Raw genomic sequence first — 24836 nt, 5'->3', positions numbered from 1 at the left:
AACCCAAGATGGCGACAGGGGCGGAGTCTGCGTAGCCGCCCCTGGGCGGGGCCCGAGGCAAGACGTGGCCGAGGGGCGGTGCCAGGCCGGGGGCGGTGCCAGCGGCCCAGCTTGGCCCGGCCACCTCGGCCCGGGGGGTGGTCTTCGGCTGTTTAGTCTGAGTTTTCTTTTCCGCTGGGTGGTCGGTGCCGACGCTCCTTGGAGGCGTCATGAAGTCCCCGGTTCCGGGCCTGGCCCCGAGCGACGGTGAGGAGGGCGAGGACCGCACACCGCTCCTGCAGCGCGCCCCGCGGGCGGAAACCGGTGAGCCGCTGCGAGAACCAGGGGCTTCGGGCGGGAGGCGGTCCCAAGGTAGAGGGTGTCCAGAGCTGCTTAAGCGCGAGAGGACTGAGAACGCGGAGCCCATTCAGGACCCCACTCAGCCCCCGCCTTCTCGGGTGCCCAGAAGCAGCTCTGGGGCCCAGGAGGCGGGCTGGACCGTGAGGCCGGGCCGGGTCGGACGGAGGCTTGGGCGGGACCTCTGCAGGTACAGCCCCGGGGACCTCGGCAGGTGCAGCCCCGGGGGCAGGTGCAGCAGGCGGGCCCGGGCGGGGAGCTGCTGGGCGCTGGCGGCGCTGGGCTCCCGGCGATTTTCGGTAGTTTTGAGCAGGGGTCCCTGTGGAAGAACGAACTGGGGGAGAATCTTGAAGTCAATGGGCAGAGGGCGAAGGGGCGGACCCCGTAGAAGAGCGAACTGGGGAGAAATCTGCAATTGAAGGATAGAGGGCGGGACGGAGCCGCGGGCTCTTCCTCCGTGTCACTGCCAGGTTGCCACAGCTGCTCGCCCTCCAGCACGTGATCTGGTAGCTAGCTCCCTGGGCGTGAAGAGGAGACACAAAAAAGCACTGAGGTTAACATTTGTGAGTATGCGGAGGAGAATTATTGGATAACCCAGCGAATATCTTGAAATTGTGCAGTAAGAGATTAAAAGTACTGCATACATTTTTCCCCCCGTATAGCTGTCTACGATTAAGTCTCAGCAGTCTACGACTTAAGTTAGGAAACAGGTTATCCTCAAGATAGGCTATTGATAGAGCACTAAGGTAATTTGCACAAAGTCTTGCAACAAATGGAAAAGGAGTTACTTCACAATGCATCTTCCCTGAATTTGGGGAAGTTAAAATATTTTGCTATACTTCTTTAAAAGAAATTAAAACTAAAGAATAAATCAGTTTGCATGCATTCTATAGTTTCAAAGATGTGTGCATGAGAAACAGTTGAATTCGAAATTTGACTTTTCCTGACCAAGAACAGTACAATCCTGTGGTATCTTCTAAATTTGTTTTTATCATTACCAGGTGGTGGCAGTAGAGGTGGTAACATTATAGCTCTATCTGGCAACTGGGAGCTTATTTTTGTGGGCGTTCAATGTAAACACTGTACCATAATGCCGTTTTACCTGGAAGTCAGACTTAGTTCCATAAACTGATCTTTTTCTATAGCATATGAGTTAGATTTCTATAATCCTCTTCTGCAAAATAATCTAGTTTGGAAATACAGAAATAATAAAGATATTCCCTAGAGACTACTATATCCTGTTGCAGTTGGGAAACATATATAAATATAATCAAATTTTAGCTCAAATATTAAACGTCATTAGTTGTCAGGAAAATGCAGATTAAAACCGCAATGAGCCGTTACACACTTACTAGAATGGCTAAAGTTAAAATGGCTGAAGATACCAAATATTGGCCAACATACAGAATAACTAGAACTCTCATATTTTGCTTGTAAGAGTGTAAAATGGTACAACTACTTTGGAAAACTGGCAATCTATTTTAAAGTTAAACATACATTACCATAATACCAAACAATATTTATAGCAGCATTAATTCATAATAGTAAAAAACTGGAAACAACGTATCCATCAGTTCATCAGCAGGTGAATGGATAAACAAATTGTGGTATATTCATGCATACTCAGTGGTATTATAAAAAGAACTTACTGATACACATAACAACGTGGGTAAATCTCAGACACAAAACAAACCACCATATTAATGTATGACTCGATCAGTATGAAGTTCTAAACAAGCAGAACTAATCTGTAATAACAGGAAGCAGATCAGTGGTTGCCTGGAAGCTACAGGCAGGAAGGAATTGCCTGCAGAGGCACTAGGGTACTTTTTAGGGTACAAGATGCAGATGGGAAAGTTCTGCAGCTTGACTGGGATTCACAGATGTATACATCTGTCAAAATTCACCAAACTGTACACTTGAAATAGGAGCATTTTATTGTATGTAAAATATACCTCAATAAAGTAGATTGAAAAAGAAAAAAATTAACTCATTCCTTTTAAAAATAATCCCTGGGCCTCCCTGGTGGCGCAAGTGGTTGAGAGTCCGCCTGCCGATGCAGGGGATACGGGTTCGTGCCCCGGTCTGGGAGGATCCCATATGCCGCGGAGCGGCTGGGCCCGTGGGCCATGGCCGCTGAGCCTGCGCGTCCGGAGCCTGCGCGTCCGGAGCCTGTGCTCCGCAACGGGGGAGGCCACAGCAGTGAGAGGCCCGCATACCGCAAAAAAAAAAAAAAAAAAAAAATCCCTGATTGATTCATGGGTTGAGTGTATAGATCTTAGCCCCGTTCCTCATGCCTTGAGGTGGCTGTCTTCATTATAACCATTTTCCTTCTTATTTTTACTCTTTACATACCACTGGAGAGCAAAAGTGAAGTAAGAATATCAGCAACACATTTTGTTTTGCTATTTAAAATATGATAAGGGTTTTAGAGAAGAGGCGCCTACCGTTATAGGGTATTGCATTAGTCAACAATATTTTCAGTTAAGCTCTGTGTCTGGGGTGCTGCGAGCAGGACAGGAGAGGAGCGCCAGGAGAAGGGATGGAAAAGACAAAGATGGATGTAACCGCTTTATAAGAGACACCAGGTATTACCTCATTTTCTCGCAGCAGTGCCCTTTGTCCTAGCTTTAGTCATACTATCTACCATGTACAGCTAATAAGAGAAACACGATGCCCATTAGTTATATTTTTTATTTGAATTATGTTCTATATGTTTACTTTGCACATTTCAGAAAGTGTAGGTGTTTAAAAAAAAACAAAAAACAAAAAACTTTCCATCCAGAATTAGTTTTTTTTTCACTTTTGGTGCCTGAAGGTGTAAATCTTCAGTAGACCTTAAAACCTCTCTATATGTTTGCATATATTTTACTTATCTTTTATCTTTGTTTCTGGAACAAACCTCTATGAAATTAGCTGTACCTTATCTATGCCTATGTGTATAGTTTTATTTTTCAGAAGAGAAAAGCTGATAAAATGTTCGTCATAAAATTTTACAGCAGTTAAAAGACCTTAGAGACTAACTCCTATCAGGTGGGCATCATTTTATATGTAAACAGCTGAGGGCCAGAGAGGTTAAGTTCCCACTATTGCTGTAGCCACATTAAGGACTAACCAGAGTTCTTCTAGTTTTTAGTCCCATCCTCCTTCCTCGTCACAACACTGCCACATTTGTGTTACGTTGGAGAAATTCCTGTTTGCAAAATGCTTAATCATTTTTGTTGAATCCTTCACAAATTTGAAAGTTCCCTCCTCCGTCATGAATAAGAGGACATGGTTTTGTGTTACGCGTAGTGCTGCTTTATTGAGAGAGCTAAAATTAAAGTATGTTTCTGTAGTGTTAAGACCAATGCAGGGGACAGGGGTTCAAGCCCTGGTCCAGGAAGATCCCACATGCCATGGAGCAACTAAGGCCGTGTGCCACAACTACTGAGCCTGCGCTCTAGAGCCCGCGAGCCACAGCTACTGAGCCTGTGTGCTACAACTACTACAGCCCGTGTGCCTAGAGCCCGTGCTCCGCAACAAAGACAAGCCACCACAATGAGAAGCCTGTGCACTGCAACGAAGAGTAGCCCCCGGTCGCCACAACTCAAGAAAGCCTGTGCACAGCAACAAAGACCCAACGCAGCCAAAAATAAATAAATAAATTTATTTTAAAAAAAAAAAAGAAAAAAAAATGGGCTTCCCTGGTGGCGCAGTGGTTGAGAGTCCACCTGCCGATGCAGGGGACACGGGTTCGTGCCCCGGTCCGGGAAGATCCTGGAGCGGCTGGGCCCGTGAGCCATGGCCGCTGAGCCTGCACGTCTGGAGCTTGTGCTCCGCAATGGGAGAGGCCACAACAGTGAGAGGCCCGCGTACCACAAAAAAAAAAAAAAAAAAAGCATATGTCTCAGGTTGACAGAACACAACAGAATTCTCAGTAACCTGTCAGTAACCTGACTGGTTTGCTTTTCAAGCATTTGCTTTTACGTAGCCAGGTAGATTTCAGAGATGCACACCAAAGTGATAGGGAACATCCATGTTGCTGCAAATGACATTATTTCATTCTTTTTTATGGCTGAGTAATATTCCATTGTATATATGTACCACATCTTCTTTATCAATTCATCTGTCGATGGACATTTAGGTTGCTTCCATGTCCTGGCTATTGTAAATAGTGCTACAATGAACACTGGGTGCTTATGTCTTTTCTAATTATGGTTTTCCCCAGATATATGCCCAGGAGTGGGATTGCTGGATCATAAGGTAGCTCTATTTTTAGTTTTTTAAGGAACCTCCAAACTGTTCTCCATAGTGGCTGTACCAGTTTACATTCCTACCTACCAACAGTGCAAGAGGGCTCCCTTTTCTCCACACCCTCTCCAGCATTCATTGTTTGTAGACGTTTTGATGATGGCTATTCTGACTGGTGTGAGGTGATACCTCATTGTAGTTTTGATTTGCATTTCTCTAATAATTAGTGATGTTGAGCATCTTTTCATGTGCTTCTTGGCCATCTGTATGTCTTCTTTGGAGAAATGTCTATTTAGATCTTCTGCCCACTTTTTTGTTTTTTGTTTTTTTTGCGGTACGCGGGCCTCTTACTGTTGTGGCCTCTCCCATTGTGGAGCACAGGCTCCGGATGCGCAGGCCCAGTGACCATGGCTCACGGGCCCAGCCACTCCGCGGCATGTGGGATCTTCCCAGACCGGGGCACGAACCTGTGTCCCCTGCATCGGCAGGCGGACTCTCAACCACTGCGCTACCAGGGAAGCCCTCTTCTGCCCATTTTTTGATTGGGTTGTTTATTTTGTTGATATTGAGTTGCATAAGCTGTTTGTATATTTTGGAGATTAATCCCTTGTCGGTTGCTTCGTTTGCAAATATTTTCTCCCAGTTTGAGTGTTGTCTTTTCATTTTGTTTATGGTTTCCTTTGCTGTGCAAAATCTTTTAAGTTTAATTAGGTCCCCTTTTTTTTCTTTGTTTTTATTTTCATTACTCTAGGAGGTGGATCAAAAAAGATATTGCTGCGATTTATGTCAAAGAATGTTCTTCCTATGTTTTCCTCTGAGAGTTTTATTGTGTCCAGCCTTACATCTAGGTCTTTAATCCATTTTTAGTTTATTTTTGTGTATGGTGTGAGGGAGTGTTCTAATTTCATTCTTTCACATGTAGCTGTTCAGTTTTCCCAGCACCACTTATTGAAGAGACTGTCTTTTCTCCATTGTATATTCTTGCTTCCTTTGTCATAGATTAGGTGACCATAGGTGTGTGGGTTTATCTCTGGACTTTCTATCCTGTTCCATTGATCTATATTTCTGTTTTTGTGCCAGTACCATACTGTCTTGATTACTGTAGCTTTGTAGTATAGTCTGAAGTCAGGGAGCCTGATTCCTCCAGCCTAGAGATTGTCATACTGAGTGAAGTAAGTCAGACAGAGAAAGACAAATATGATATCGCTCATATGTGGAATCTTAAAAAAAAGGGGGGCGGGTACAAATGAACTTATCTACAAAACAGAAATAGAGTCACAGATGTAGAAAACAAACTTATGCTTACAAGGGGTAAGGGGGGGAGGGATAAATTAGGAGGTTAGGATTGACATATACACACTACTATATATAAAATAGATAACCAATAAGGACCTACCTAAGCACAGGGAACTCTGCTTTGTGCTCTGTAATGGCCTATATGGGAAAAGAATCTAAAAAGAATGGCTATATGTATATAACAGATTCACATTGCTGTACACCTGAAAATAACACAACATTATTAATCAACTATACTCCAATAAAAATTAAAAATGAAAACAAAACAACAAAGTGATGGGGGAAGGGCAGCTGAATACTGGTAAACCACAGGAATATAGATTCTTCTGCCTAATTTAGGTAGGAGGGAGGAGGGAACTAGGCACACACATAAAAATTCCATTCCTCACACTTTCCACCAGTTGAAGGTTTACTTTTGTATGAATGAGATGTGTCTTGTATTTGATTAAATGGATTTTCAACATACTGTTGCACCAAAATGTACTCATTCACATTATGAAAAATCAGTTTTAGGTCTCCTAAGACATTTCTTTGTGTTTAAAGGCAGAACATGGGTCTGGAGGCAAGGTGCCTAATTGCCAATCGTAGTTCTGCTGCCTAACCTAACCTCTCTGTGCCTGTAAATCAGGGAAAATAATACACCTAATTTATAGGGTTATTGTGAGGATTAAATAAGGTAATAGAAAGTGCTTGGAATAGAGTTGGGCATATAGTCAGTGTTAATTATTATCATTATTATCATCATCAGTGAAGACCGGATTTTGCATTCCTCAGAGAAGCTGGCACCACAAAATAAGGGCCCCATTCTTCATGTCACACTCTGTTGGAACTTGTGATTTTCCAGCTTATAATGGCACATCCTCTGCTTTATTTCATTTTTTGTTTTGTTTTTTACCTCTACTATTCTTTTGGTCTGGGAGGCAGATGGTTACATTCAAGGTTCAGTTACATAAGCGTTGTGTTTCACAAACGTAATTTGTGTGTACATATAGTCTTAAATATAAGGTATGGAGCACTGGTAGACAGCAACCATATTACAGAAGGAAGGGAGATGGCCTTGGGTCATGTGATAATCAATGTTAATATTAAAGTAACTGAGTCCATTTTAATGGAATTTGGTGTTTTTTTGTAAATGGGTATTAATTGGGGAGCTAAGAATACACAAGGATTTATCAGGAATGAATTACCCATAAGGCAGGCTAAGACCAGTTAAATAGTACCCTGTTTAAAAGCAAAACTTGTTTTATCCACTTAGATAGGAAATCTTTTTTAATGCAGCCCTCTGGTTGGGGGGCTCACTAGTCCAGGCCCCCTCCTCTAGAGAAAGTCATCATCTTTGCATAGGTCAGTGCCCCCGACCGTGGATTTCCGCCTCAGTCTCAGCCCCTCCCTGCTCAGTACTTCCTTGCCCCTCAGCCAGGCCTGCTCCTCCCCACTGCCGGACCCTCCCACAATGAATAAAGGCTGGACATCCTCAGCTTTTCAGCAGCCTTGCCTCACCTCAGGCACCTCCTTGCTGCAACAGAAACCTGGCCTTCTGGGCACACCACTCCTCCCTCCTGTCTCACGGGGTGGTTCTCTGTTATCTTGTCGTAGTTGGTGGCATCACCTCTTTCTTACTCCACACTGATGCTTCCAGACAATCTTTCCTCCACTCTCAACGCCACTAGGCTAGGCTCCTTTCCCCTACACGGTTTTCTCCTCTGCCCACTTCCCAGCACTTGGCTTCAGTCATCATGGGCTTCACCACCTGACACACCTCCATCTTCTACACTCTAATTCCCACCTTTATCTTGAGAGATGCCTCATCCAGCACCACGTCCCCTCAACTTCTCAGACTCCTACGTGTCTGATGACTTCCTTCCCTCCTCGGTCACCCCTTGGACCTTGTCATCTCCCATGACTGCTTTAACGACAGCTAGCATTCCTGCCTGCCTGTGTAACTGCTCCACTTTGACCACTCCCATTTCATCGGGACCTTCCATCCACTGACCCCTCATCTTTCTATGGAAGAGTTCACACATACACAAAAGTAGAGAGAAGATCTGTCTGTTTCATCTATCGTCAAGAGAACTTCGTAGGTAGAATTGTGAAGTTCCATCAGGAAACACCTCTCTGCTTTTAAGCCCCCTAAATATTTGTATGCCAGCTCTCCCAGACACTGCTCTAGGCATTGAAGGTGTACAGCAGTGAACAAAAAAGAACAGAAGCTCCTGCCCTCCCTGAGATTTTATATTCTAGTGTGCATTTTCCTAAACCATTATCCCTCTCCATTTTACTTGCTTCTTGGGTCAGAATCACAGTCCAACACTTTCTTTTCTTGTCAGCACTCTAAATTCCCTGCTTTATCACCACACCATCTCAGTGCCAGCTCTCTGCTTACCTGGTGCTTGTCTCTGCGTACAGGCGAGTCGTGCTTCAAGGTCACACGCAAGGGCAGGTTGCGCCCACCAGTTTTGGGTGGGTGTCCACTCGCTCAGCAACTCTGCATGTTTCACTGCGAACTTAACACCCACTTCAACAGCTTCTTAACTTCTTTTTTCAACTTCTGATTTCTCACAAATGAGAAATAACCTTGATCCGTAACAAATTAGCTCAATTCCTAATGTCCAGGAAGAGCAATAATAATAACAGTTCACAGTTATTGAAGGCACATTATGTGCTAAGCACTGTTCTAAGTATTTCACATGTACCCCACCTCAACTAACCCTTATAAGCCTAATATAGGCAAAGCACTTAGACTGATATCGGGCTCAGTAACTATTACTTATTGGGGTTTTTTTAACATCTTTATTGGAGTATAATTGCTTTACAATGGTGTGTTAGTTTCTGCTTTATAACAAAGTGAATCAGCTATACATATACATATATCCCCATATCTCCTCCCTCTTGCGTCTCCCTCCCACCCTCCCTATCCCACCCCTCTAGGTGGTCACAAAGCACCCAGATGATCTCCCTGTGCTATGCGGCCACTTCCCACTAGCTATCTATTTTACGTTTGGTAGTGTATATATGTCCATGCCACTCTCTCACTTTGTCCCAGCTTCCCCTTCCCCCTCCCCGTGTCCTCACGTCCACTCTCTACGTCTTTATTCCTGTCCTGCCCCTATTACCTATTGTCCTTGTTATTCAGTTCGGTGCCCAGTGTCCCGCTCTGAGCTATGCAGCACCGCAGTCCGGCCCCATCAGATCACTTGCCAGTTCCCGCTCCTCCGGTGCCCGCTCCTCCGGTGCCCGCTCCTCCGGTTCCCGCTTTCCGTACTCCTGTACCTGCCGCTGCCTCTGCTGCATCGCTCTCCTTCCTCGAACCTGCCGGTGGCTCCTGCTTATTGATGAAGGTCCAGTGCAAGTGCTCTTTCTCCCAGAGGCCTTCCTTGACCATCCCCTACCCCACACACAGCACATTTATGTCCCTCTTTTGTCCCGTGTTACACACATATGTGCACTGTAGCCATTCATCTCGTTGGTATAACTTTTCCCAGGGTAAACGGGAAAGGAACTCACTTTTACTGACTACCCTTCAGTGTTTCATCTCATGCACACACGACCCAGTGAGGCGGGCGGTGGTCACCTCATCTGGGAGCTGAGACACCTGATAATGAAAACTATTAACTAACTTGCCCAAAGACACACAGCCAGTGAAAATCAGAGCTGAGCTCCTTCACCAGGTCGGCTTCAATCTAAATCAGCCTCTGTTCTTTCAGCTGCGCCCACTCCACATTCCTAAGTTTAAACCGTGTTTTAGAAGCTGATGTTTGTTTTGATGGGTGCTCCGTGCGTTACACAAGCATGGTTTTGTTTTGAACTTGATCTCAGTGTGGCGGGCGCCGGATGAATGTTCTCTCCCCTCATCATGCAAGCACGCTTTTCTCGGACCAATTTCAAACACTGGCCAAATTCACAGGCACATTTTGCTCTATCACCATACTTTCTTGGAACCAAATCTTTCTGACTGATTTGTAATCAACAATCATTTTTTGAAACTAGTAACCCCTTATTTGTCATGTTCTTAAAATCTCATAGTCATACACTTCGTGACTTCAGTGTTGGCTTTTTCTTTTCTGGTTATTGACTGTGCCCCCAAAGGTTACCATTGCCGGATCCATAACTTCTAGGTCCGATTTCCAAGTAGTATCACTAGGAATTTGAAATCATGTTACTCACCTTTCCTCCACTTCCCAAGCTTCTACCCCTACATGATATTCACATGGTAAGGTATGTCATAGTCCTAATCAGTTATCATGTGGGGAGAAACTGATAACATACGGTAAAATAAGGCAACTCAAATAAGGATAGAATGGAGTGATAACATTCCAAGTCAGAGTAGCAAAAAAATAAAGTTGTTCAGAGTAAGACCATTGCTGGTAACTTTGTCCCTCCCTTTCACTAACCCCCGTGTCCAGTGTGTTGGCAAGGCCTGTCAGTTCTGCCTTTAAAGTTATCTCAATTCCACGCATTTCTCTCCATTGCCTGGGCTTTACTCTACTTTAAGCCACCATCACCTCTTTCCTGGAAACTTACAATAATCCCTTGAGTGATCTCCCTGAGTCTACAGCCCTCACCACCATTCACACTTCTGCCCCTTTGTCATCTCCACACAGCAACCAGAGAAGCTCTTTAAACCGTAAATCACATCTTCACAGGCTCCGGACGGGCAGGCTCAGCGGCCATGGCTCACGGGCCCAGCCGCTCCACAGCATGTGGGATCTTCCCGGACCGGGGCACGAACCCGTGTCCCCTGCATCGGCAGGCGGACTCTCAACCACTGTGCCACCAGGGAAGCCCCGTAAATCACATCTTGTCACTCCTCTGCTGAAGCAGATAATGAACTTTGTACATAGTACCTTGGCAAAGCAGACAGTACATTAATCTGGATATTTCCTGCTCCAAATTACCCAGAGTAACGCATTTTAATTGCCCAAATTTGGAAAGATTATGAGTCCCCCCCATCCAGACTTCTCTGTATATTCTCGTCCAACACAGAGCAATGATAAAGAAAATGTGCTCTCCTATAAAACATGCCTTGCGTTCTGCAACTGTCCTTAACTAGACAGCTGCCTTTCTGCTTGGGACAGAGAGCCAGTGTGTCTAGATTCAGGTAACAGAGGCAGCGTGAATGAAGCTTTAGAAATATAGTTTTCACAGGTCTGGATCGAACTGCATCAGTGGTGCTGTAGTTCTAATACCAGCTGTACTCCTGAAAAGGGAGCCAGGAATGCCAGGTGAAAAGTTGTCTGTTAAAAGACGTCAGTCTTGCACAGAGGAAAAATTGATAGCAGTTGTTAAGTGTATGAGTGCTTGTAGAAAAGTGAGTTGGATCCCAGTATATTAATATACACCTAAATACAGTTGTGCTGTATTCATTAAAGCTTCGATCTGAATCTGTACCAAGACCGCTGTACTCTGAAAAATGTATCCTTGTGTGAGGTTAGGTCAATGAAAACACCAGGATTCCTGAGTAGGGAAAAACGTGTGTGTGTGTGTGTGTGTGTGTGTGTGTGTAATGCTAATAAGTCATTGCCAAATAAAAGCACACATATATTCATATATATGTACTTAACTTTAACGTGTCATTAGCAAATGAAACAGATGTTCATATCTTTCAACAGATATTTATCAAACACTCAGTGTTGACTAAACTTAAGGTGTAAAAACCTGGATTAGCCACTTCCTCCTTGTCGCTCTGGGTCAGTCACCCTTCAGTCAGCTTCCTGAATTCTCATTCCCTCTCCAGTTCTGCAACTCAGTAAAAGAAGAAAAAAGAGAAAATATGTGCATACACCCACAGAGTAAAGAACTGGGTCAGACTCCTCCTGTCACATGATCTTCCTCCCATTGGTTCCTCCAGCCCACTCTGCCTTCCTTTTCTTGTTTTTTAAATCACGGTGGTATATTCACCAACTGTGCTTTTTACTGTGGGCCCTTTAAGCCAGACCAACTGAGCAACTGTCACAGGGGCTTCAACTGCCATAGATTCTGCAAGTCTGCTTCTGGATTCTTAAATACATTTAGTCTAGGAGAGCCTTAAGTATTAATCATGGCTACTGATTCAAACCCAGCCTCTGAGGATACTTTTCAAGGTAAGAAATTATCAGGAGGGGTTTCATGCCCTGGCCTTGGCAGTAAATTTTTTGTGCTGAGATACGTTTATGATGAGAGGGCTACTGACCCATCGTCAGTAATGTACGTGTCACGCTGAACGCTCGAGGACTTGTTGGCCATGTTTGAGACATGTTTTTCAGAAATGGTGATGCCGTTAAACCCCCTTACCTGCTTTTCTCTTATCTTGTCAGCTGACAGGGATTGGGGGTTTGGTTTTGACTGGAATGCAGATTTTTCTGAGCAAAGTTGATGCCTCCATGTTTTAAGAAACTGTCTTACAGTTCAGGCTCTCATGTGTTAAATCTTTATCAAAACTACAGGTACTGGGAACAAATTCTCTTTGATACATGTTTTTAGATATGCTTCATCTGAGAATATTCTCAGAAAAATATTCATGATATATTCATTTGTGTACATCTAAGAAGTGACCTTTTTAGTGATTTAGACAGTATCATCTAAGTTACTCTTTTTTTTTTTAACATCTTTATTGGAGTATAATTGCTTTACAATGGTGTGTTAGTTTCTGCTTTATAACAAAGTGAATCATACATATACATATGTTCCCACATCTCTTCCCTCTTGCGTCTCCCTCCCTCCCACCCTCCCTATCCCACCCCTCTAGGCGGTCACAAAGCACCGAGCTGATCTCCCTGTGCTATGCGGCTGCTTCCCACTAGCTAGCTATTTTACGTTTGATAGTGTATATATGTCCATGCCACTCTCTCACTTCGTCACAGCTTACCCTTCCCCCTCCCCATATCCTCAAGTCCATTCTCTAGTAGGTCTGTGTCTTTATTCCTGTCTTACCCCTAGGTTCTTCATGATATTTTTTTTTCTTAAATTCCATATATATGTGTTAGCATACGGTATTTGTCTTTCTCTTTCTGACTTACTTCACTCTGTATGACAGACTCTAGGTCCATCTTTTAATGAAAGTTTTTCCACCAATCTTTATTTCAGCTCCAGTGTGTTGCTCTGCTCGTTACAACCTAGCATTTTTGGCCTTTTTTGGTTTCTTCGTTCTCTATTCATTACGGGTGAATCTGAGTGTGGCATTAGTGGATATGGTGGATTCCAACACAACCGCAGCAGATAATAGAACTGCCAACGAGTGTGCAGAACATTCTGCTCCCATAAAAGTTCTTCATAACCAAACGGTAAGTGCTGTTTTTCAAGCAAATCATCTTAGTCCTAAAATACTTCCGAGTAAAAATATTGAAAAGTATTGAATTTATTCATCCTACAGAAACACAGACACTTTCTTCATGTAAATTCTGAATCATTTACTTGTGTTTTCCCAGTAACTGGTTAGACAGTAACATAACTGTAGCTGCTGCTGCTGCGCCCTGATCTGTTTGAAAAGTAGTTTTTCAGTTTCCTCCGTAAACATACTGTCCTTGAAGAGAATTTGGAAAAACCTGTCTGGCGTATTAGAAAATCAGGTTGTTTTAGATGTTGCTAAGTAGTCTTTATGGGACCATTATTTAATAGCTGTGCTACTTAAAAGGTTCCTGTTGCAGGAGGATTAAGATAATCTCAACTACAGGATGAAAAATAAGAATGGGGCAGTTTGGGGGCTTCCCTGGTGGCGCAGTGGTTGAGAATCCGCCTGCTAATGCAGGGGACACGGGTTCGAGCCCTGGTCGGGAGGATCCCACATGCCGTGGAGAAACTAGGCCCGGGAGCCACAACTACTGAGCCTGCGCGTCTGGAGCCTGTGCTCCGCAACAAGAGAGGCCGCGATAGTGAGAGGCCCGCGTACCGCGATGAAGAGTGGCCCCCGCTTGCCACAACTAGAGAAAGCCCTCGCACAGAAATGAAGACCCAGTACAGCCAAAATAAATACATCAATCAAATACTTTGCAACAACTTTCAGATTGTTACCTTATTTAAAAAAAAAAAAAAAGAATGGATCAGTTTCAAAAACAAATTCTATACATGCCTCACCTAAGCTGCTGATGTCATTTTGCCTCCCTCATATTATACTGGAATTGATAAGTGCATGTTCATCATTTGTTCAGAATTGAGTTTTACACACTTTAAACATTTTATTTTGTCTCACATGGGGAGACAATACAGGTGGGAAAGGCTGGTGTCCTTTTTCTTTTTGTGGCCACACTGTGTGACATGTGGGATCTTAATCCCCCGACCAGGGATTGAACCTGCACCCCCTGCAGTGGAAGCGCGCAGTCTTAACCAGTGGACTGCCAGGGAAGTCCCAGGTGTCCTTTTTTATAAGCGTATTTTCATCCATCTTCAGTGCTCACAAAGGAGCCAAATCCCATGGGGGTGAGTCTCTCCTGCCATTTACAGACAAGATCACTCAAACAGGGATGAGGGTTTCTGCCCAAACAAGCACATGTACAAAATAATGACTTATCAAAAACCTTTACATTGGACTTCAATGTTGCCGAATATATATTTGGGTACACATCACCCACTTTCCCCAGCTCAACCTGTAACTTCTGGACACTTCATGAAGCCCTGGAATTCTACAGAGAAGCTGCAGATTGGTACTCTAAACAAAGATAGATAATTAGGGGTTTGCTTTGTGTCTTTACTTTCGATAAGTGCTTTTGATGATCCACCTACTTACTTGCCCTACATCGACAGTAAAAAGAAATCCTGAATGGTTCTTAACACATGGGTAGGTTACAGGGCTATGTGTGCTAAAGATGTCAGATACTCAGTCACCAAATCTTCATTTTCACCTTACTGTGTACTAATTAAAAGACATTTCCTACTCACGTGAAGTTTCTGGCTTGGTTTAAATTCTTGCTCTTTCGTATGGCTCTATGTCCTTGTTGAAGTGCTTGGTCTGAAATAGTCTATTAATTAATGTTCTTTTTTTTTTTTTTTTTTTTTTTTTTTGTGGTACGCAGGCCTCTCACCGTTGTGGCCTCTCCCGTTCGGAGCACAGGCTCCGGACGCGCAGGCTCAGCGGCCATGGCTCACGGGCCCAGCCGCTCCGCGGCATGTGGGATCTTCCCGGACCGGGGCACGAACCCGTGTCCCCTGCATCGGCAGGCGGACTCCCAACCACTGCGCCACCAGGGAAGCCCCAATGGTCTATTAATTATCTGTATTTTTACATACTAGTAGCCAACATTAAGTGAATATTTAGTGTGTGTCAGGCCTTATTTTATGGGCCTTTTTCATTTAATCTTCCCAGGTCACAAATCCAGTAAGTAACAGAGCTGGGCTTGAACCCAGGCCTGGCTCCAAAGCCTAGCTTGGCCACTGCAGTATCCTGTTCAGTAGCTTTCTGGATTCAACCTGTGCCCTTTTTGAGCCTTCTTTGTCATTGTCATTACAAAATATCTACAATTCATCCCATAGTCTAGTTTCATAAAATAGCAAGCCTTCCTGAACATGACTTTCAATGATTTTCGATTCACTTCTAGAATCTGCATGTCTGTATCACGGTGACTCACCTGCCCAGTAGAAAGTCTGCGTGTTCTTCAGTCTAAAACAATGGTTCTGGGGAGTTTCCTGGCAGTCCAGTGGTTAGGACTCGGCGCTTTCACCACTGTGGCCCAGGTTCAATCCCTGGTCAGGGAACTAAGATCCCACAAGCCTCACGGCCAAAAAAACAGAAAAACAAACAAACAAAAACAGTAGTTCAAAATTACATTTATATGTACTCACATGCCAGTAAGAGAAAGGAGCCATTTCATCAAGGTCTTGAAAGGCTGTTCTTTTTCCTCCCACTCTTTACAGGGTAAAAAGTACCGATGGGATGCAGAAACTCAAGGATGGATTCTCGGGTCTTTTTTTTATGGCTACGTGATCACGCAGATTCCTGCAGGATATGTTGCCAGCAGAAGTGGGGGCAAACTGCTGCTGGGATTTGGGGTCCTTGGCACCTCTGTCTTCACCCTGTTCACTCCCCTTGCTGCAGATTTCGGAGTTGGAGCCCTCATTGCACTCAGGGCCCTAGAAGGACTCGGAGAGGTAATTTTTTTTCTCTTTTGTTATTCTTCTTACCCTATATCACTTTCTTGTCTCCTTAAAGATATCATTCTTGGGCTTCCCTGGTGGCTCAGTGGTTGTGAGTCCGCCTGCCGATGCAGGGGACGTGGGTTTGTGCCCCGGTCCGGGGAGATCCCACATGCCGCGGAGCAGCTGGGTCCGTGAGCCATGGCCGCTGAGCCTGCGCGTCCGGAGCCTGTGCTCCGCAACAGGAGAGGCCACAACAGTGAGAGGCCTGCGTACCGCAAAAAAAAAAAAAAAAAAAAAAAAAAATTGAGGTATAGTAGATGTCCAATATTATATAAATTTCAGGTGTATAACGATTCAAAATTTTTATGGATTATACTCCATTTATAGTTATTATAAAACATTGGTTATATTCCCTGTGCTGTATAATCTATCATTATAGCTTATTTATTTTATACATAGTAGTTTGCACCTCTTAATCCCCCACTCCTATCTTGCCCCTCCCCTAATTGGCATTTACTAGGCTAATTATCACCAGAAAAGAAAAAAATACCGGTAAACACTCTAATTGAGTGTTTTTTGGTAGTACCATTTTTTGGTAGGACCATTTTTCCTGTTGAGTAAGGTGAATCTGAATTTTCTTCTAGTATCCCACAGTATTAGCTCAGTATTTTTAAAAGTTACATATTGATAACATTCCCATTGCATTCAGGCCATAAATAAAGTAAATGAGTAAAATTCACCATGGGAGGGTACCTTTATATCCTCATTCAGTACATTCTTTTACATTTTTTGTAACCCTTGCCTTGCAGTCCTCAAATCAGTTGACAGAATCCACAAATCTTTGTTCAGATTTTGAAAGTACTTCATTATGAGGTATTTGCACTCAGCACTGTAAAGACATCTCACTCCATGAAACCTGATTCTAGTGTGAGTCTTATCCAGAAACTTCTTTTGCAACAAAATACGCAACTGAATTTAAAACATTAACAAAACTACCTTGTATTTCATCAGAAATATCTTTTTCCCTTACCAGGGTGTCACGTTTCCAGCCATGCATGCCATGTGGTCTTCGTGGGCTCCTCCTCTTGAAAGAAGCAAGCTTCTCAGCATTTCATATGCAGGTGAGATAACTGTTCTTGTGAAGGTTTTCGCTACAATTTGTTATCTGTATATCAACCTTGGGGGAAGGGCGCACAGCAGAATCATGCAATGTCAGGTGCTTTCTTTGGGGAAAACTTAAGTTGCAGGGGTATAACTTTATTATTAATCTTCTTCTTTGGCTCACCAGCATATAGCAAAGCGGCTTCATTGACTACTGTCATTTTCTCCATCTGCCATCATTTATTTCAAAACATGTTGCCTTTTCAGATGTTGATATAGAGAATGCTTTAACAAAACAAAGCCAAAAAAAAAAAAACGCTGGAAAATTGAACACTTTTGTCCTTAAATTGTGATTTGATTTGATCATCTGATAAGCTGGTCATGACTTTCAACCCCTCCCTTCAGACACCTTGTTTTCTATGCATTTATTTGCTATCATTTTGATCTATAGGTAAGATAGCATGAGCTTTATATGTGAATTATAATTTTTCCAGCTCACACACTGAATGTAAACTTTTGACCTGACTGCTTTTAAATACAGTTATTGAGAAAGACCTCTCTGCGGTGGCTTTGAAGCTAAAATCTGAAGGATGAGAATGAACCAGTCACGCAAGGAGCAAAAAGGAAAGCATTCCAGCCATTCAGAACAGCACGTACAAGGGCTGTCAGGCAGGAAGTAACATAAGGGTTCAAAGCAATGAGAAACCACTGAAGGGGTCTAGAACACACTGAATAAAGGGGGTAATGGCATAAGATGGGGTTAGAGAAATAGACAAGAGCCAGATTACATCAGGGCTTACAGGCCACAGGGAGGACTGTAGATTTTTTTTTCCAAACTTACAATGGGGAGACATCAGAAGTTTTTAATCGAGAGAGAGACATGATCCCATGTACATTTTAAGAAGATTCTTACAGCTATGTGGAGATTGAGGTAAGAAATCTGATGAGAAGTTCAAGAACAGGCACTGTCAGTGGTTCCCCTTTGCCTGTTGAATAGTCTAAGCTCAAACTAGATGTCAAGATTCTTTATGGTCTTCACCACTTCATTTTAGCCAGCCTAGCCCTTGACACATAGTGCCTGGCATGGAGCAGATATTCAGTAACTATTCAACCCGGTTTTCTAGCCTTCCTATTCCTTTCCTTCACCCAATCGAAGTTCCCAAACCCACTTTCTGCTTTCCTACTTGCATTCGTTTGCTCACCCTGTTACACCTGCCTCCGTATCTTCTTTCTTATGGGACCAGATCTTGCCCAACTTTTCAAAGTCCCACTGCTGCTTCTTACATCTTTTTCTGATCTCTAGAGGTCAGAGGTAATCTGTCCTACATTTGAATTTCCATATTGCTCTGTGACACACAACACTTTCTAACATGTAATCATTAGTTGTTTATATTTACTTCCTATATAAGACTAAAATTTGAGACCAGAAACAATGTCTGATTATTTTAGCTCCCACTGTACCTTCTAAGATGTCTTCTGTTTGGTGGTTAAAATGAATTTTATCACTTATTTATCCGAAACAATTGTGTGTAATATATTTGGGGCAAATTAGATTACCAAAAGCTTCGTTCTTTTTTCACCAGGTGTGCTGCAGTAGGTTATGTTTAGAGACCATCTTTGAGCCTTTCCCCAAACACTTGGCTTTCTAACACATTTACTAGTAATGTGGCATTTACTGGCTCATATTATAATAGGTCTTCTATTGATTGATGCCTTCTAATTCATCAGTAGCTACATAATTGTAACTAATATAACTACATATTAATGTATACATTTTACATATTGTGGGTTTTCTAGTAAATGATCCCGTAAGAGAATGGGTTGTTTATATTTACATGTGACTAACTCAACTCCTATAGGATTTGAATCACTCTTTTCCCTGTTGTCTGTTATCCGTCTTCTTTAGGCTGTAGACCTGTGTCCCCTCTTTGTTCATTTTTCTCCAAAGTTTACAAAGTCTTTGTTGTTATTCTAGGAGCACAGCTTGGGACAGTAGTTTCTCTTCCTCTTTCTGGTATAGTTTGCTTCTATATGAATTGGACTTACGTCTTCTACCTCTTTGGTAAGTTTATTCAAAAATGTAACTGAAATTATAATGTGACAGATCCAAAATGTAATAGTGGTCTAATAATTGGTTAAAATATATATATTCCAGTTCACTGAAGTAACCATCTCCTAGACCACAAAGCTCTGAAACACTTACTGACAGCCTGTTTTTCAAGTTTATGTAGTTAAAATGATCTAGCTGAATTGTGACCCGATGTTAATTTTGGAATATTTGTTCAATAGAAACTGCTGTTGAATCCAGGACTTAAATGCTATACTTACTATAAAAACTGCTGTGTTGTTTATTATAAAAAATGTATATTTTGAAAATATTTCTTCTCAAACAAAGTAGGATGCTCTCACTTGGTAGTTTTAATCTTTTTTGTTTCTTTGTTTAGTCCCAGGGCCTTTCATTTCTCACTCTCAATAGCAGGACGATACACATATTTAATAAATTAGATTGCCATGTAAACATTTTGAAGGAAATATATCTTCAATGAAAACAAAAAACAAATCAATAAACAAAAGCAGATACCTGTGGAAATAATAGATTGTAGACTTTTATTTTTTAAAAGGTTTGTCTGGTAGGCCCTGATAGGCAGAGTCATGTGGTTAAAAGTTGTTCTCTTCAGGTGCAAACTTCCCATTATAAAATAAATAAGTCATGGGGATGTAGTGTACAGCACAGTGATATTGTGGTACATACTTTTTTTGTTGTTTTTTTTTTTTTGGCTGTGTTGGGTCTTTGTTGCTGTGCGTGGGCTTTCTCTAGTTGCAGCGAGTGGGGGCTACTCTTCGTTGCGGTGCACGGGCTTCTCCTTGCGGTGGCTTCTCTTGTTGTGGAGCGTGGGCTCTAGGTGCGCAAGTTTCAGTAGTTGTGGCATGCGGCTCAGTAGTTGTGGCTCGTAGGCTCTAGAGCGCAGGCTCAGTAGTTGTGGCACACGGGCTTAGTTGCTCCACGGCATGTGGGATCTTCCTGGACCAGGGATCAAACCCATGTCCCCTGTATTGGCAGGTGGATTCTTAATCACTGCACTGCCAGGGAAGTCCCTGTGGTACATCCTTGAAAGTTACCAAGAGAATAAATCCTAAAAGTTCTCATCACAGGAAAAAAAATGTTTGTAATTTTGTATGGTGATAGATGGTAGCCAGATATATTGTGGTGATTATTTCGCAGTGTATATAAATATCAAACCATTATGTTGTACACTTGAAACTAATGTAATGTTATATGTCAGTTATACTGCAATTTTTTTTTAAAAGTTTTTCCTCTTAAAAATTTATAGGAAATAATACAAATAGCAGTTATCCCCTTAAAGAATTATGAGAAGAACTTGAAAACAAAGCTGAAACCAATTTTTCATTAAGTTTATAATTACATAATTTTTTCAAGACAGAAAAATTGCTGTTGGTGCATACTAATTTCATTACCTCTTATTTTTCTATTTTAAGGTACAGTTGGAATCATTTGGTTTATTTTATGGATCTGGTTAGTTAGTGATACACCAGAAACTCACAAGACAATCTCCCCCTATGAAAAGGAATACATTCTTTCATCATTAAGAAATCAGGTAAGGACTGGCACATTTTAAAAATAATTTCAGAACCTTTTTTTCTTCAGAATTAACATACCAGTTTTTTTAATAGATATTTCTGTCGTGCACACTCTAGGCAAAGTAGAGCAGGCAAATTAAATAAATGTACAAAGTACTGTTTTGTCCAAGAAATGTCAATTCTTTCTAGTTTAAATCTATGAAATTTAAAATCTAGAAATTTATTTAAATCTAGTTTAAATCTATGAAAAATTACTTTCTAAGTCATTTTAAACCTTCTAGAGTAATGATTAACAGTGAGTCTCCTTTGTCTTCTTAATTAGTAGAAAATAAGATGTGTTATTTATAAAAGGAATCTTATAGCTATACCCTAAATGTTAGTTGTTAGAAAACTAGTGTGTTTTTATCTGTATTTTAAACGAGCGTGATTTAACAAGGACAGCACATTTATTGTGATATATAATAACATAATATGATATACACCTGTTTGCTCCTCTAGGGTAGCCCTTCAGGAAAAATTTATACTTAACTAAAGTAAGATTTGTTTCACTTAATTGAGCACAATAGCAAGTCAGAAATAAAAGTCTATCATAATTTAATAGTCTATCATAACTTAATTTATGATAAATTATGCATCATAATTTAATACATAATTTATCATAAATTCTCAAGCCATGGAGACCTAATATTTGTCTTTTGGTGGGAATAAAAGAAGAACATGAAAACATTAGGAAAATTAAAATATATACAGTCTTTTTTTAGCATTGTTAATGGCTTCATAGTCACTTTATTGGTTTAAGAACATAAAATATTTCGTGTAAGACTTTTATTGCCCACTAAGTTATTATTACTGATATTTTCAATTTTTATATATAGCAAACCAGGCAGTAATTAAACATTTACTCACATTTCTTTTTTTGTTTGTTTTTTGGCTGAATTGGGTCTTTGTTGCTGCTCACAGGCTTTCTCTAGTTACAGCAATCAGGGGCTGCTCTTCGTTTTGGTGCGCAGGCTTCTCATTGCGGTGGCTTCTCTTGCTGCGGAGCATGGGCTCTAGGCGCGCGGGCTCAGTAGCTGTGGCTCACGGGCTTAGTTGCTCCGCGGCATGTGGGATCTTCCCGGACCAAGGCTCAAACCCATGTCCCCTGCATTGGCAGGCAGATTCTTAATCACTGCGCCACCAGGGAAGTCCCAATATGGTGTATTTGATGAACCTGCCATTATTTTGCTTGGTGAGGTAGCTGACAAAGGACTCGAGAGGAAAAGTGTCAATTCTACTATTTTCTTGGTGTTCACTCGTGCTTACATTATTAGACTTCTATTTACTTTCTCCTTAAGAATCTTTTGAAGACATTGTTGATTTTGTAGATTTGTTTTAATTAAAACTGGCTAATAAAATCCATAAATCCATTTTAAAAGGCAGGTGTAAACTGTAACATGCTGTAATATTACACCGAGGGCAGACCAACAAGTAAGGATGCCATTAACCCCTTTTAATTGGGGAGATCATACAACATGTGATGGTCTGACATATTCCAGGGCCAACCTATTTGTTAAATATTAATAGAGCTTAATTTCTCTTTTTACAATAAAAGTGAGTATAGATAGAAGATCTGTTATGTCTTTCCACACCATGGTGGATTATCTTGCTACCGCTGGGATGCTTACATCCTGCTTTGAAGACTGTTACTCCAGATGGCTACATAAAAAACATTCTATTGTACAGTTCTTGTAGATCATTGTAAATGCATAAAGGTTGGAGAATGAAATATGAATTCTAATAGGACTTCCAGTCTCTTTCCTTTGCTCTTATGTCAGCCTCTGAATTTGATTATTAAACTGTCCTCTTTTTTTTAGGTGGAGAAAGTAATATTGCAGGTGACTTCTGACATTCATAAGGAGTATTTAGTTTGACATTTTAGCTCTAAGATTACATTTCTGTTTTTTCTTCAGATCTGAATCATGGAGTTTCTATTGCTGTTTAATATTTTTAAAGAGTTGTTTAAAAATCTGGGATTTAGTAATCAAGGTTGATAACGTATTCTAGATGGAATTTCAGCTGATCAGATACAGATCTAAACATAGCATGAATATAGCTGTAGCTTATCCTAATTATGCCTGTTTTTTTTTTTTTTTTCTTTTTCAGCTCTCTTCACAGAAGTCAGTGCCATGGATACCTATGCTGAAATCACTAGCACTTTGGGCTATTGTAGTTGCACATTTTTCTTACAACTGGACTTTTTATACTTTACTGACCTTATTGCCTACATATATGAAGGAGGTCCTAAGGTTCAATATTCAAGAGGTAAGAAAACATAAGTTTCTGCTTCTTATAGAGAGTATACTAAATTTGTTTTTATCTATGTGAGACTCAGTTATTTTGCATCTTCCATTTTACTCTGATATACTAAATTCTAGAGTCTGCTCTTTTTAGCCTTGCTTGTTCCTCTCCTCTGTGTGTGTTAACTCTTGATTCAGAGTATCTTGGCTGGTATCCCCTTTAACTGTGAAGGTCTTACTAGTCCCCAGTAACATGCCAGGACCTCAGATGATAAATGCAGGTATTTATTCCCATATTCCCTTGGGATGGTAGCCCGACTCTGCTGGGAGCCGAGAGGGGTGTTGGGAGACACAAGGTTCTTGTACAGAAATCGCTCGGCAGTGTTATCCAGGTGTTGGCAGAGCCATAGTTGCAAAGCTGTGTAAGACAGACCCCCCACTAAAACTGCCAGTTCCTTCTGAACTCATCAAACTGAGGCAATTCCTATTATCTCTATGTTGATGGATTTTGTCTTTAAAGAGATTGAAGAAAAACCTAAAGAGAAAGAGGCACAGTTTTTAAGTAAATTTGGTAGTGTTTTTGCCTTCAAAATGAAGGATAAATCAAAGATGTAAATGTTAGGAGCTAAAATGATAAAACTCTTAGAAGTGTACATCTTTGTGACTTTGGGCTAGGCAACAGTTTCTTACATATGATACCAAAAGCACACATGACCAAAGGAAAATATAGATAAATTGGGCTTCATCAAAATTGAAAACTTTTGTGCCTCAAAGGACACTATCAAGAATAAAAACCCACTGAATGGGAGAAAATATTTGCAAATCATATATTTGATAACTATATAAAGAATTTATACAACTCAATAATAGAAAGATAAATAACCCAATTTTTTAAATGGGCAAAGGATTTGAATAGACATTTCTCCAAAGATACGCAAGTGACCAATAAGCCCGTGTATTGATGCTCAACATCATTACTCAATGGTTTGCACAGCAAAGGAAAGAATAAACAAGATGAAAAGACAACCCTCAGAATGGGAGAAGATATTTACAAACGAAGCAACTGACAAAAGATTAATCTCCAAAATATACAAGCAGCTCATGCAGCTCAATATCAAAAAAACAAGCAAGGGTCTTCCCTGATGGTGTAGTGGTTAAGAATCTTCCTACTAATGCAGGGGACACAAGTTTGAGCCCTGGTCCAGGAAGATCCCACATGCCGCGGAACAACTAAGCCTGTGCGCCACAACTACTGAGTCTGTGCTCTAGAGCCCGCAAGCCAAAACTACTGAGCCCGCATGCCACAACTACTGAAGCCCGTGTGCCTAGAGCCCGTGCTCCACAATAAGAGAAGCCACTTCAATGAGAAGCCCGTGCACCGCAACAAAGAGTAGCCCCCACTCGCCACAGCTAGAGAAAGCCTGCGCGCAGCAACGAAGACCCAACACAGTCAAAACTAATTAATTAATTAATTAATTTTTTTAAAAAAACAAGCAACCCAATCCAAAAATGGGCAGAAGACCTAAATAGACATTTCTCCAAAGAAGGTATAAGACTGCCAACAAACACATGAAAGAATGCTGAACATCACTAATCATTAGAGAAATGCAAATCAAAACTACAATGAGATATCATCTCACACTGGTCAGAATGGTCATCATCAAAAAATCTACAAACAGTAAATGCTGGAGAGCATGTGGAGAAAGGGGAACCCTCTTGCAGTGTTGGTGGGAATGTAAATTGATACAGCCACTATGGAGAACAGTATGGAGGTTTCTTAAAAAACTAAAAATGGAATTACCATATGATCCAGCAATCCCACTACTGGGCATATACCCAGAGAAAACCATAGTTCAAGAAGAGTCATGTACCACAGTGTTCATTGCAGCACTGTTTACAATAGCCAGGACATGGAAGCAACCTAAGAGTCCATCAACAGATGAATGG

The 24836-nt window shown here is 41.6% G+C and overlaps 1 protein-coding gene across 2 annotated transcripts in view; it reads left to right on the top strand.

Moving 5' to 3' along the window:
* Positions 1–86: 86 nt before the first annotated feature.
* The window catches only part of SLC17A5 (solute carrier family 17 member 5), a 46950-nt gene continuing 22200 nt past the window's right edge, over positions 87–24836 (top strand). For both annotated transcript variants that reach the window (XM_060114654.1, XM_060114655.1), the window contains exons 1-7: positions 87–303; positions 12928–13124; positions 15688–15921; positions 16943–17030; positions 18986–19072; positions 20509–20627; positions 22756–22914. In XM_060114654.1, coding sequence (XP_059970637.1) covers positions 210–303; positions 12928–13124; positions 15688–15921; positions 16943–17030; positions 18986–19072; positions 20509–20627; positions 22756–22914 — 978 coding nt within the window. In that variant the 5' untranslated portion in view covers positions 87–209. The remainder of the gene's footprint in view (positions 304–12927; positions 13125–15687; positions 15922–16942; positions 17031–18985; positions 19073–20508; positions 20628–22755; positions 22915–24836) is intronic.

The sequence above is a fragment of the Mesoplodon densirostris genome, chromosome 12 (assembly GCF_025265405.1).
Source record: "Mesoplodon densirostris isolate mMesDen1 chromosome 12, mMesDen1 primary haplotype, whole genome shotgun sequence".
In the NCBI taxonomy this organism is placed as follows: Eukaryota; Metazoa; Chordata; class Mammalia; order Artiodactyla; family Ziphiidae; genus Mesoplodon; species Mesoplodon densirostris.
Note: the sequence above shows the minus strand (reverse complement) of the source record. Positions and strands in the feature narration are given on the sequence as shown.